At 50.7% G+C, this 13035-nt stretch overlaps 2 protein-coding genes across 2 annotated transcripts; both read right to left on the bottom strand.

The window, feature by feature from the left end:
* Positions 1 to 632: 632 nt before the first annotated feature.
* Positions 633 to 4991, bottom strand: ZAR1 (zygote arrest 1). Its single transcript, XM_039241067.1, has 4 exons — positions 4053 to 4991; positions 2418 to 2510; positions 2041 to 2115; positions 633 to 836 (listed from the first exon to the last, which is right to left on the bottom strand). The coding sequence occupies exons 1-4, from the start codon at positions 4989 to 4991 to the stop codon at positions 693 to 695; spliced, it is 1251 nt and encodes a 416-aa protein (XP_039096998.1). The 3' UTR covers positions 633 to 692.
* An 851-nt stretch (positions 4992 to 5842) lies between these two features.
* On the bottom strand, positions 5843 to 12351 carry SLC10A4 (solute carrier family 10 member 4). Its single transcript, XM_039241120.1, has 3 exons — positions 11756 to 12351; positions 10574 to 10784; positions 5843 to 6877 (listed from the first exon to the last, which is right to left on the bottom strand). Exons 1-3 carry the CDS (start codon positions 12349 to 12351, stop codon positions 6365 to 6367), a joined length of 1320 nt encoding a protein of 439 aa, XP_039097051.1. The 3' UTR covers positions 5843 to 6364.
* Positions 12352 to 13035: the final 684 nt, after the last annotated feature.

Below are 13035 nucleotides of genomic sequence, written 5' to 3'. Positions count from 1 at the left end.
GTGGAGGAAGCTGGCAGGTGCAGCTAGGGTGGATTCCCAGGTTAGACAGTCTGCAGTTGCAGAAACTACAAGACAAAAACCTAAGGTAGTCTGTTAACTTGAAATCTTTCAGTACATTTAGGCGGCCTATTTTTGAAATGTTACCACCTGAAGTCTTAAAGAAGCTGCCCGTGGCCACCCCGTGCTGGTCCCCACCTGTGCCCTGTCTGTGAAATCGTGATCAACCGACCCACGTAGTTTACGGCATCCCTCCCCCAGGCGGCACTCACAGCTGGCCAGCCACTCGGGGGCAACCCAGAGTCAGAACCCTAACTCTCCTCACACGGTAAGGCCTGCCTCTACCTCCAGCTCACCCAGAAAAATGCTTATTTTAATGGTGAGATGGCTTTTCATTCAATCGGTCTCTTGTTTGTAAGCTTCAGCCCTAGAGACACACATAAGCAGTAAACCTGGGAGGGCCCCTAACAAGGTGACAGACCCAGACTGTTCGCAGAAGCAGCTCTCAACTTAAAAAAAAATCTTCTGCAATTTATCAATTGTTTTGCAATACATTTATTTGAAGGCTTCGTCAAAAATACAGCCTTTCACGAAGTATTTTGAGAAGGGAGAGGCATAAAGAAGGGGCATGGAAGAAAGCTAACTGGTCTGCTTCACTAGCTCACGTTCACATGGGACCATTTGTGTACATTCATTTAAATGATGTATTTGAAGCTGAAAGTGCTGTCACAGGACAGGCGCTTGCCCCTGCATCTCCCACACAAATCTTGACGGTGGGGCCTTTTGGGGTCAACGTGGCGAAGTTTTACAGGGCAGGAGCATCTAGTCTGTTTACAGCTCTGAAAAACCAAAGCGAGAAGCACATACAGAAGATAAACCCGCGGGGACTTCCTCGAACGTCCAAGTTATTTTTCTACTCCAAACACGTACTGAACGCACTTTAAGCAAAGCCCTGTGCTCATCTTGTTCTGTCCGCACCCCTCCCCGCAAGGACAGGCTGGGAATGCAGGGTGTTTAACCAAGTGGTCGTGGTCTCGTTGCATAGGATTCAGTTTGGACTTGTGAACTTTTGAAATGCGATTATCTAAAAGGAAATCTCTTCCTGTGCTTGAAGGGTGAACAAACGAACGGGAGAGGAGTCGGACCAGGAAAGCTAAGGTGTGAGGCTGGGGATGAGGAGCAAGCTGTGGGCCAAGCCTCGCTCCGGTGGCTGACCCGGCCCTCGCCTCCACCTGCTACAAATGACCTGAAGCGGACCCTGAAGTCCGTGCGGCAACCGCGGGGCCAAGAGCTAGCGGTTATGGGGTCCATCCCGCTTTAGAACCTGACCCTACTCTGCCCCGATGTGAGTGAGCCTACACCGTTTCCCATACTTGGGCTCTCTCTTCCTACCCTGGAGTATGAGCCTTCCAACACCCAACCTGAGTGAAGTGCACGGATTAGGCTGTGTCAACGGACACATCAGGCTCCACCAGCTGTGTGCTAAGAGGCAAGTTCAGTCGCCTCTTCCCGGAGATTCTCTAAGCCCCTTAGCGCAGTGCTTAGTTACCAGTTAACCAGCAAGGTTCCTAGTCAGCCCCATAACGCTGGGTGGCTTAGATCCACTTGAACACAACTCTCTCTCCCTTTGCCAGCACTCAGGCGGGACAAACTCTGAAGACCTGTGCTTCTACTGAATATCCTAACTTGGGAATGTGCTTCAGAAAAAGCATTTGGGTGAAACAGACAACTTTTACCACCTCACGTTAGTGGAGAGATATTCGATTTTTGATCTGCTCTCTCACATTAGACGGAGCGGCAAGTAAGGCAGACATTTGTCCGTGTTGCAGGGGAGGTAACTGACTAAGGAGGTTAACGTGACTGAAGGAAACAAGACCTCGAGACCCTGTGCCAGGTTGAGTATGGTTTCCACCATCCCCACCTGGAAGTGGTGACCGAGGTCACGGGGAACCTGGCCTCTTTTAGGCAACACCTGCAAGGAACTGCACCAAAACCCTTTACCAAGTACCCAGGTCAGACACAGAACGGGAACATTCAATTTACTTGGCATGTGATATCCTCCACTCGGTAAGGGTTATACGACTTCTGACAAGTTCTGCAAAACTGCTTGAAGTAAACCTGTGAGAAGAGAGGAAAAGCTTCAAGCCAAAGCCTCTCGACACTCACGTCAAAAAGCTGCCAGTTCAGGGGCGCCTGGGTGGCTCCATCGGTTAGGCGTCCGACTGGGTTTGGGCTCAGGTCATGATCTCCCCATTGTGTGGGTTCAGGCCCTGTGCTGGGCTCTGTGCTGACAGCAAGGAGCGTGCTTGGGATTCTCAGTCTCCCTCCCTCTCCCCCCCTCCCTGCCCTTCCCCCACTCACCCTGTCTCAAACTTTATTAAAAAAAAAAAAAAAGCTACGACTTCCTTGGTATTTCTTACCTTGCTGGTGCCCTGCACACACCACACGTAGGCACTTTCCCACCGGATGTTGCAATCCTTGCAGTGATAATACCCATACTTCTGCTCTAAGAACTGAGCAAAAAAGACACCAGAATTTAACCCACAGGAGATCTGAATTAGCCGTCATTTCAGAAGGTGGGAAGGATCGATTTGCCACTTAAAATTGGCAACATCATTCCAGATCATGGAGGAAAGGAGGCTCAAGGTCTGAACTGGTCTCTCCAATGTAGTAATTGGGTGACCTAATGGCTTGATCAAGCAGGAGCCTTAAGAAGTTTCCATTCCAGATTAGCTTGGTTCATAAAGCAAACCGATTGACAAGCTAGCTACTAAGTAGAGATTTTCCCTCTGACAAGCAAGGGAAAAGCCAAACATCTAGGCTTCTCTGAACCTGGAGTCTTCAGGGAAGCCTTTTCTCTGTAGGATCAAGTCTAATTTTAGAACATACACACGGGACCGTTGTTAAGCTGAAGAAAAGGAGCAAGACTCTGTGTCCTAAGATACTTTGACAATGTTCACTCAGAAGTCCATTCTCTATGCTGCTAGTTCAACTGCCAAACAATGCAAGAGATCTATTGTGGATAAGCAAGAATTCATATTCAACATTAACTAACGTAGCACTGTCTTATTCTTAAGCTTCTCTTTTTCCCTCCCAGGAAGAAACAAATTATAAACAAGTGCTTGGAGGTAGCCCTTTAAGTGCTTTCTGAAGTTCCTGCCAATTCTAGGGCAATTTCATAGGTGAGCACACACAGGTCCGGACGGTGCTGACTGAAGATCACACGTGGTTTACATTACACATAGCTTCTGTAGAACTGGACTCACCCCTCCTCTCCTCGGCTGCCCCCAACAGCCCTGGCCCACCCCCACAGAAGGCCTCCAGGCCTCTTCCCAGCCCCTGCCTTTCCGCTTCCCCGGGTTACCGCTGCCCCCGGCACACTCCAGCCCTTTAGGGTTCAGCTAGTGTGACTGTCCCCTCCAAGCCTGCTGCTCTCAGGCCGCAATACACAACGGCCTAAGGCTTTAGCAGTGTTGAGCTTCTGATTAAGGGTGCTTTCAAGGAGCAAGAGAAGAAAAATCCCAAGGGAGACCCTTCAAAGCTCTAGCTCCCAGTGAAAGCTTGGACAATGTGGGCAAGAATCAGGGTCGAGCTGACCAGGCAGGACCCCAGTAATGGACTGTTAGGGCTTTTGCCACATCGCATGGAGATACGTAGTAGGATCCTCGGGAATCGTCCAAGTTCCCCTCCGAGATCGTCCAACTGCCGAATCAACACTGGCCCACGTGCCCACGGTCAGGGTTTCGTACAGTACAGCTGCTGGCACCAAGTGTTACCAGGGCGCCTCCCTCGCCAGACTGCGGAGCCCACGTTTCACAATCGGCAGCCACAAGGGTCAGGCTGCACCCCTGCATTCGGCTGCTGGAGGACACCACCTGCCGCGGGGAGGGGAGGCGCTGCGAAGACGCACAGGCGTGGCGCGCGCCTAAGGAAGCGGGCGCCTCCACGCGTCGCGAGCAGCCGCTGGGCGAGGGCAGGGACAGGATCCCGGAGGAGACCACACCCCCGGGGCCCCCGGGGGCCCCCGAGTCCGCCCCCAGCCGCCTGAGCCTCACCTGGAAGCGCGGCCTCTCCTTGGCCTGCTCGGGGCTCCGCGGCGACGACCTCTGGCCCGCGGCGTCCTGGGCCTGCCCCGCCGGCGGGGACGGCCCCGGATCCCCGGGTGCGCGCCGCGGGGCCGCCTCGCCTCCCCCGGCCTCCCGCGGCGGCAGCCCCGGCCCCGCGCCCGGCGGCTCCCAGCTCGTCCGCGCCTCGGCCTGGGCCTCGGCGTCGTCCGCCGCCTCCTCTTCGGACTGCGGCCCCTGGGGCGCCTTCCTCGCCAACCCCTCTCCCGCCTCGGGGCCTCGGGGCCTCGGAGGCGGCGTCCTTCGCTCTCCCGCCGCGCTGGGGGCGCCTTCCAGGAAGGTGGTGAGGCGGCGGGAGGCCACGGGCGAGTACACGGCGACGGTGCGCGGGAAGCGCACGGGCCGAGGGGCGCCGCTCGGGGGGCTGCCCTGCTCGGGGCCCCGGCGCGCCGGCTGCGGGGACCCCGAAGCGCCGCCGCCCGCGCCCGCCGCGCCCTCGAGGCCCGGCGCGGCCGCGGGGCCGGGGTCGCGGGCCCTGCGCAGCAGCGTGCGCCGCCCCAGCGAGCACTGCACCGAGGCGTCGCGGCGCGGGTTCACCTGCACGGCCGCGTCCCGGCTGCTGGGCCTGCGCGGCCGCGGGCCGAGGCCCGGGCCCACCTGCGCCAGGAAGGCCATGATCTGCGCCCGCTGGTAGCTGTCGAAGTACTCGGCGGCCGTCAGCTGCCCGCAGCCCGGGAAAGACGGCAAGGCCGCCGCGGCGGCGGAGGACGCCGACGCCGAGGACGCGGGAGCGTAGCCCCCGGCCCCGTGCCGCCAGCCGCCCCCGCCCGCCTCGCCCTTTCCCGCGGGCGGGTAGGGGTGCGGGTAGGAGTAAGGGACGCACGCCGGGTACATGTAGCCTTCCAGCACCTCGTCCCCCAGGGGAGCCATAAGCGCAGCCCCAGCCGCTCCCGCCGGCGCCCTGCCCTAAATAGGCAGCCCTGCGGGGGCCGCGGGCCCCACCGCCCGCGTCCGCGCCTCGGCCGCCGCCAGCTCGCGTCCCCGCCGACGTGGCCTGTTCCTGACCTTCGCCGTGCGGAAATTCTGCACACTCGGAGGTCGGCACACAGAGCCCGAGATGATCTGAAAAGATTGCTTTCTTTGCGATGCGAGCACTGATTGCCAAGTGAGCTTGCCCGAGGTGGAGAGGATGCCAGGGGCGCTCAATCACCGGGATTAGCCGAGCCAGGTGGGCCGCGTACCTTGATTACGTCAGGTGTCCGCGGGGTGCCTGCGTCTGGCGGGCGAGCGAAACCGCCAAGGTTTGGGCAACGGCTTTGGGCCCGTTACCTATGCTCTCAGATTCCAGTTTAATTATCTCAGAATTGCCCTGAGAAGTCTACGCACTGAAGCCCTTCGGGTATGTGCATAGGGACAGCACCCTCGAAGGCATCCCTACGTGGGCTAATTGCTCTCTCCCCTGAAGCGCGTCCCCTTCTCCCCTCCACCTCGCGCGGGGAGTCTATTGCTCTCCTGGGGGTGGGGGAGGGGTATAGTACTACCACAATTTTCTGCTAACTAAATCATCCCTCTAAAAGATTGATCTGAGGTGTGTCTACATAAGTGCAGAGACAAAATCAGTCCCCAACTGAGATGAAAATACCTTGTTCCCTGGAAAAAATGAGAGCTGTTCATTACTAACAGATAGCACATCAAGTAATCAAATGCATTAATAGTTTTGGGTTTTTTTTTTTTTTTTTTGCTGATATGATACAGGTTTGACAATAAAATACTGTATTTCACTGTTTAGTTGACCTGTGGGGATTTTTGGAATACAGATCAAAATTCAACATTATCAGGTATTCATACGTTGAGCAAGCACTTTTTTTTTTTTAACAACAGTTACATTAAACTCAATTACCCTTTACAAATTATGTTTTACCCAAAAAAAAAAAGCCCACATAGCTTGTTTTTACATATAAGATAGTGCACCAAAATTCTGCATTTCCAAGACCCTGCTTTTCTAAGAGTTTACATATTTGAAACAGTCCTATAAATTGGTAATGATAAAAACCAAAGAGCACATTTAACATGTTTAGCAGTCCCAGGTGCAAGTTGTATACGACACTGATTTGTAATTTGTGAACGTGCTTGGTTAACACACCAGTACAACCTTACAATGGGAAGGTGATGATTGTTACATGTATGACAGTGTGAAGCACGTGTTATCCTTTACGTGAACCACATTCACTACCACAGACCAGAAATATCATAAATATGAAGTAACACTCCTACAAGACAGAGCCTCCTCTGTGTCCCCGTGTTCAGAGAGAAGTCTGAGTGGTTTCCATCATAATTAAGTTGTCAGCTTTCACTGTACCGTAGGACGGGTCTGCCATTTCCTCCTCTTTGAGTTTCTTATACGAAATGTCTGTATCTTCATCTTCATCTAGAGGATCTCGCTTGTGTAACATGTCACTTCCGTACACTTTATATATTAGAACAAAAATCCCCGCTTCTGCAGACTGGAAAAGGGCATAGAGCAGGGGAAACATGTACATGCTTCCTATCAACCGTGGTGGAAAGGCCAGCTTAAGAATGGCGGTACAGAGCTGCACGTTCTGACTGCCTGTCTCCAGGCACACGGTCCTCTTGCAGTTGGGCGGAAGATGGAAGAGAGTGGCTAAGCCGTAGCCTGAGGCGTAGCCTGCCAAAGGCATGAAAATTGCTACCACGTAAACACTTGCAGGGATACTCGCCAACAGCTCAGGTCCTAACATGGTGCCGGTCATTATGAAAAGGACCACCAGTGTCACTAGCAGAGACCACAGGGAAACCTAGTGATAGAAAATGACAAATCATCAAAAATAGTTGAAAAGGAATCCAGGCAAGAGAATCCTAAGCTCTTGGAAGATGAGACGCAGCCAGTCTCACCGCACACACAAAATGGACTCTGTGCCGTAGGGTCTTGGACCAAGTGCTTCGGAGGACGGATAGGACACCTCATCAGGGGGAGTCCAGAGCCTCGTGGGACGGTTCTACTTGTTTAGAGGCCTGTCCTTATGTCTAGTGACAATCTGCTTTAACAACTAGCCATCGTCTTGGGTAGACTCTCAGGAGCAGCACAGACCAGACTTTGGTTTAAAAAACAGGAAGAGGGGGGCGCCTGGGTGGCTTAGTCGGTTGAGCGTCCGACTTTCGACTTTCGCTTGGGTCATGATCTCACGGTTCGTGGGTTCGAGCCCCGCGTCGGGCTCTGTGCTGACTGCCAGCTCAGAGCCTGGAGCCTATTTCGGAGTCTGTGTCTCCCTCTCTCTGACCCTCTCCTGCTCATGCTCTCTCTCTCTCTCTCTCTCCTAGAAATAAATTTAAAAAAATATTTAAAAAAATAAAATTAAAAAATAAAATTTATAAAAAACAGGAAGAGGGGCACCTGGGTGGCTCAGTCGGTTAAGTGTCTGACTTCCGCTTCCGCTCAGGTCATGATCTCATGGTTCGTGAGTTCGAGCCCCACGGCAGGCTCTGTGCTGACAGCTTGGAGCTTGGAGCTGCTTCAGATTCTGTGTCTCCCTTTCTCTCTACCCTTCCCCTGCCTGCACTCTGTCTCTGTCTCTCTCAAAAATAAAACATTAAAAAAATAAAAATTTTTAAAAACAGGAAGAAAAGGCGACTCTTCTCCAGCAGACTGTCTCCAGACTTTCAGATAACTCTGTGCTGGCGGTCCTGACTGTTCAGAACATGTGTTTAATTTGTGAATGTGCCTCTTCAAAACAGCAGTTGGAATTGAGCCCGAAACACCAAGTATGGTCTGATGAACAGAGTGGGCACATGAACATTACCTTCCCTGTACAGGACCCCATGTTTCCTAGAAGAGATTAGCTGGTTTAACCCATGAGATTAAAAAGCTATTAAAGTGTATGAAACTTATAAACTTAAAAAAATTTTTTTATAAAGGGGCACCTGGGTGGTTCAGTCTGTTGAGCATCCAAGTCTTGATTTTGGCTCAGGTCACGATCCCAGGGTCGTGGGATCGAGCCCCACAGAGGGCTCTGTACTGAGCCTAGAGCCTGCTTGAGATTCTCTTTCCCTCTGCCCCTCTCCCTCACTATTGCTCCACTATTGCTCTCTCTCTCTCGCTCTGTCTCAAGTAAATTAAAAAAAATTTTAAGTATGAAACTTAGTACATGATGCTTTCAAATTTCAAAATACTTTGTATCTCAGAGAATTGATAGCAATATTGAAACAATTACCAACTCTTAGATTACATAAATGAAAAAAAAATGAACAGAAGACATGAGGAATTCTTTGCAATTCTGCAACACCTCCTTTTTCATCTGTCCATGAGAAACACCCACCTATAAGTCTCTAATGATGTTTAGGAATTCTTACCTACAATGGATGGATTTTAGATACAGTACTACGGACTGTATAAAACATTGTGTCATCTTGATGTCTGACTGATACATTTCACTAATTCAAGGAAGACCATTTGTGTAAATAGTAAGGGTGGAAACCTAAAAATTCCTCTCTTCGTTCTCCTTTAGATTAGCAGTGACCTAGTTTATTTGGGTTTTTTGTTTGTTTGTTTAATGAGGGTAGGGGGTGTTTGTGAGGAAGAAGAGAGATCCAAAACAGTTTAAGTGCTGATTCTGGTTCACCGGATATTTGAGGGGAAACCCCTTTGCAGCCTGTGGGACTGGCATATACTTTATCCTCTTTAAAAAATTGCTTAAAATGTATCTGGGCTGGTAAAAAGTCTACCCTAGAGGGTGCTAAAATAATTATTATATAAAGTGCTCATGCTACAAAGGTACAATGGGCAGAAACCAAACTATTATAAATCAAAGCTTTTTCTAAAAATAATCTCTACACCCAACATGGGGCTCAAACTCACGACTCCAAGATCAAGAGTCTCATGTTCCACCCACCGAGCCAGCCAGGCACCCCTGAAACCTTTCTGATATTATTAAGTTTCAAAGTGTCTTCAAATCAAAAGCTTTGACAGGAAATCTGATTCTTTATTGTGAAAATATTGGCACCAAAGTTTCTTTTCAACTATTTTAAATCATTCGGGTGAGCACTGACATTGAATGCTCATTTTAAAGTGTTTCCAAAAGTGTAAAAGTGTTATAAAGGATACCTTTTGAATGTTCTGATTAAGAACACTTTAAACTTTAAACTCAAAGTCACCCAATCTTACTAATTTATCTATGAAATATATTTATCTATTTATAGATAATCGATAACATATCAATTTATCTGTTGATTTTCTCTTAGAATTCCTAAGATTTTATAGTATTAGCTTAATGATTAAGCTTAATAAGTTCTTAATGCATCTCAAGATTACCTATGGGTATATTATATACAATATATAAAATATATGCATATTTACATATATGTACTAATTTATGACATTCAAAATATATATATGTTTATTATATAGCACAATTTCTTTTACTCATCGCTGGCTACATCTGCATAAATGAACCCATTATTTTTTGTAATAAAAATTTAGCTCCTTTGAATAATTAAATTTTGATTATTTATTTAAAATTAATTTAATTAATGTAAGTAAAACACAAAAGATTGTTTTCTTACATCTACATAACTGAAATATTGGAGAAACTCGTTTTCTCTTCACTTAGCTAAATGAATTTGTGCATTTATAGTAACTAGTTATGTATTTTACTTGAGTAACTTCCTAAAAGGAGAGTCCTACCCATGGTTTACTCTTAGATTTACTATTTTTGAATTTTCAAAGAAAGCTTTGTTGACAAATATTTAAATTTTGTCTCCAGTCAACAACAAAATCTCTACTGCTACCAAAAGCATCAGTTTTTCTTTTAAATAAAGCAGTATTGGAAATATTGCACAAAATAATAGGAATCTTCACCCTTTCACTAGCTTAGAAACCACATTCATTACCACAAGGCCACAGGGAAAAGAAACACACAACACAGATTTAGTAACGGTAATATATTCTGCATTCTTTATCCAGGACCCAGTTTTATTTTGTGCCTTTTTAAAGTCACTATTTTGTGCCTTCTACTATATTGCCTCAATGTGATTTTAAAATTAGTGTCAACTTATTTTTAGAAAAGTAATAAAAACATTTTAAAGAAACCTTCTACAGAGTTTCTCAGAATTAGAGTTCCACTTTTTAAAAAAGATAATAATGCATTTCTAAAATACTGCACAAATTCCATTCCCATCATTTTATTTCCCCTGCTTTGATTTTTAGTAATGCCACGATAGTGGAATTATGTTAGTGGAAAATATGTTGCCATTTAATAGCACCTGTCATCTCCTTCCCCCTTGATAGGTTTCCTCCTGTGAATACTAATAGTTCTCCTATGCCGTTTTTAATTAAGGTATGTCTTAATTAAAGCTATGGGCCTTCTCAATTGAAAAAGGTAGAAGTTTTCTTTGTGGCACAAACTTTTTTTTTTTTTTTTTTTTTTAAGTTTATCCCTGCAAGTGATGCCAAGTTTTCTTCCTTCTCCCTCTTTCCCAACAGCCAGGGGTGACCTTACCTTCACAATGTAGTCCGCCACCCGGTTGTATTTGTACCGAATGAAGACCCCCAAGCCGATAGGGATGAGAGTGCTGCAGAGAGTCAGGGTCACCGCCCCCAGGGGTAGTAACTGCACCAGAGAGGTGTTGATCCAAGCTCGGCTGTAGATCCACAGGCACAGGGGCATCAAGACTAGAGCCAGAAGTGTGGAAGAGATGGTCATGATGATGCTGCAGAAAAGGGAAAGGACAGAATTCACAATGGGCTCTGTGCCAAGAGTCTCTCTTGCACACTGGGTAGAGGAGAAGGAAGGAGACTGGAAATCTGGAGTTCCAAGTCTGCGGAGAGAACCTGTTTCATCAGAGCCAAGAGAACAACAGCCCCTAAGCCCAACTGAAACATGAACCCAGGATGGGGGGGGGGGGGGGGAATCTCAGGACCGCTGCCCCTGGGTCTGTAAAGCCTATTGAGCTGGCTACAGTCTGGATGATTCTGAGGGCAAGGAACATCTTTCTTTTTTCATCCTCCAAAGCACCCTGTTAGACGTGGTAAAGCTGCTGAACACGACTTGTTGGATTGAACTCAATTATAGTGTCCTCTATAGGAGATCACTTTCCTTTCTGGGGCCAATAGCCCTATTTTGCTTTTGCATTTCCGGCGAGTCCTAGCTTCAGGCTTCCCCGTTCCCTTTGTCTCCCAGAGGACGACCTGCGCTGGATGGTCCCAGAGGGGTGCAGGGAACCCCAAGGCAGTCGGCACCCCAGTCCCGTCTAGATCTCTCCCCCCTCCAGCACTACCTCTCCACGTCCGCCTTGACTTCCTTTTTTAAAAATTTTTATTTACTTCTGAGAGAGAGAGGGAGAGAGACAGCGTGAGCAGGGGAGGGTCAGAGAGAGAGGGAGTCACAGACTGAAACAGGCTCCGGGCTCCGAGCCGGCAGTCAGCACAGAGCCCGACGCGGGGCTCGAACCCACGAACCGCGAGATCATGACCTGAGCTGAAGTCAGACGCTTAACCGATTGAACCACCCGGGCGCCCCCCGCCTTGACTTCTAAAGCCCTGGCGTCAACCTCTCCCCTCACTGGCTTCTTCCCCCTTGCACGCCTCTCCCTCCGCCTCTCCTTCCTCCGGGTCTGAAACCCACCGCGAAGCGCGGCTGCCTGGCCTGGGAAAGCCGCGCAGGGGGCAGCCCGCCGCGTACCTGAGGTTCATGTCGCCGTCAACCAGCAGGGACATGAGGTTGGAGAGGTTCCCGCCGGGGCAGCAGCCGCACAGGAGCACCGCCACGGCGGCCACCTCGTTCAGCGAGAAGGCCAGCGCCAGCAGGAAGGCCAGCAGCGGCAGCAGGCCGAACTGGCAGAGCGCGGCCAGCAGCGCGCCCACGGGCCGCCGCACGTGCTCCGCGAAGTGGTTCACGTCCACCGTGCAGCCCAGGCCCAGCATGGTGATGCACAGGGCGGCTCCCACGAACACGTTCAGCCCGTGGTTCAGCGGCGTGTCCCAGAACGGGGTCTGGGGCTGCGGCCAGGGCTGCGGGAACAGGGACTGGCCCAGGCTGGGCTGGACGCCCGCCGGGGCCCCTGCCGTCGGCTCCGGGGTCGGCGCCGGGCCGGGGCTGAAACCGACGCCGGGACTGGGCGCGAGGCTGAGCCCGGGGCCGGGGCCGGCGCTGGAGGCGGGGGTGCCGGGCAGGTCGGGGCCGGGGCTCAGGCTGCTGGCATTGGGCGACAGCGTGTAGTTGTCCGGCTGCAGCGAGGACGGGGCGAAAAGCAGCGTCGCGTTGTCGGGGCCGTCCATGGCGCCGCGGCGGGAGGCTGCGGGTCCGCCGGCCCCCGGCCCCGCGTGCTGCGGTCGCCGCAGCCGTCCGCCTGTCCGCCCGTCCGTCGGTCCGCAGCCGCAAGCGGAGCTGGGTCGCGAGCCCGGGCTGCGCGCCGCTGACGTCTCCGCGGCGTCGGGTGCGGCGGGAGGGGGGTGGGGGTCCTCCGCCGGCCGCACTTAAGCGCAGCCCCCCAGGGCGAACCCAATCGCCGGGCCCCAGCGCCCCGCAGGCCCCGCCCCGCCGCCGAGTCCCTGCTTTTAATCACCAGTAAGTGGTTCTGTTAGAGTGCAGCCAGGGGCGGAACAAAGCCCTGACAAAGGACCAGAAGAAAAACCGTGCCTGGCAGCCGATCAAGTTCTGTGATGGGCTCTGCCTCTTTCATAATGAAATCTGGACACACACACACACACACACACACACACACACACACAGAGCTAATCCATGCATGCATATACGCTACATACACTGTTCAAATAGCCTGCAACCCTGAGCATCGAGAAAGGTCCCTGACTTAACATGAGCGGTTCTCTGGTAGCAAGACATAATATCTGGCTTTCATTTACCAACAGGTTTTTTTTTTTTAATTCTTTAAAAACATTTTTTAAAAGTAATCTCTACGTAATTTGCTTAACAGTTTTTAAATAAAATATGTTCAGACTCGA

This window comes from Hyaena hyaena, unplaced genomic scaffold (genome assembly GCF_003009895.1).
Source record: "Hyaena hyaena isolate Hyena2069 unplaced genomic scaffold, ASM300989v1 scaffold_187, whole genome shotgun sequence".
Classification (NCBI taxonomy): domain Eukaryota; kingdom Metazoa; phylum Chordata; class Mammalia; order Carnivora; family Hyaenidae; genus Hyaena; species Hyaena hyaena.
This window is presented reverse-complemented; position numbering and strand designations above follow the sequence as displayed.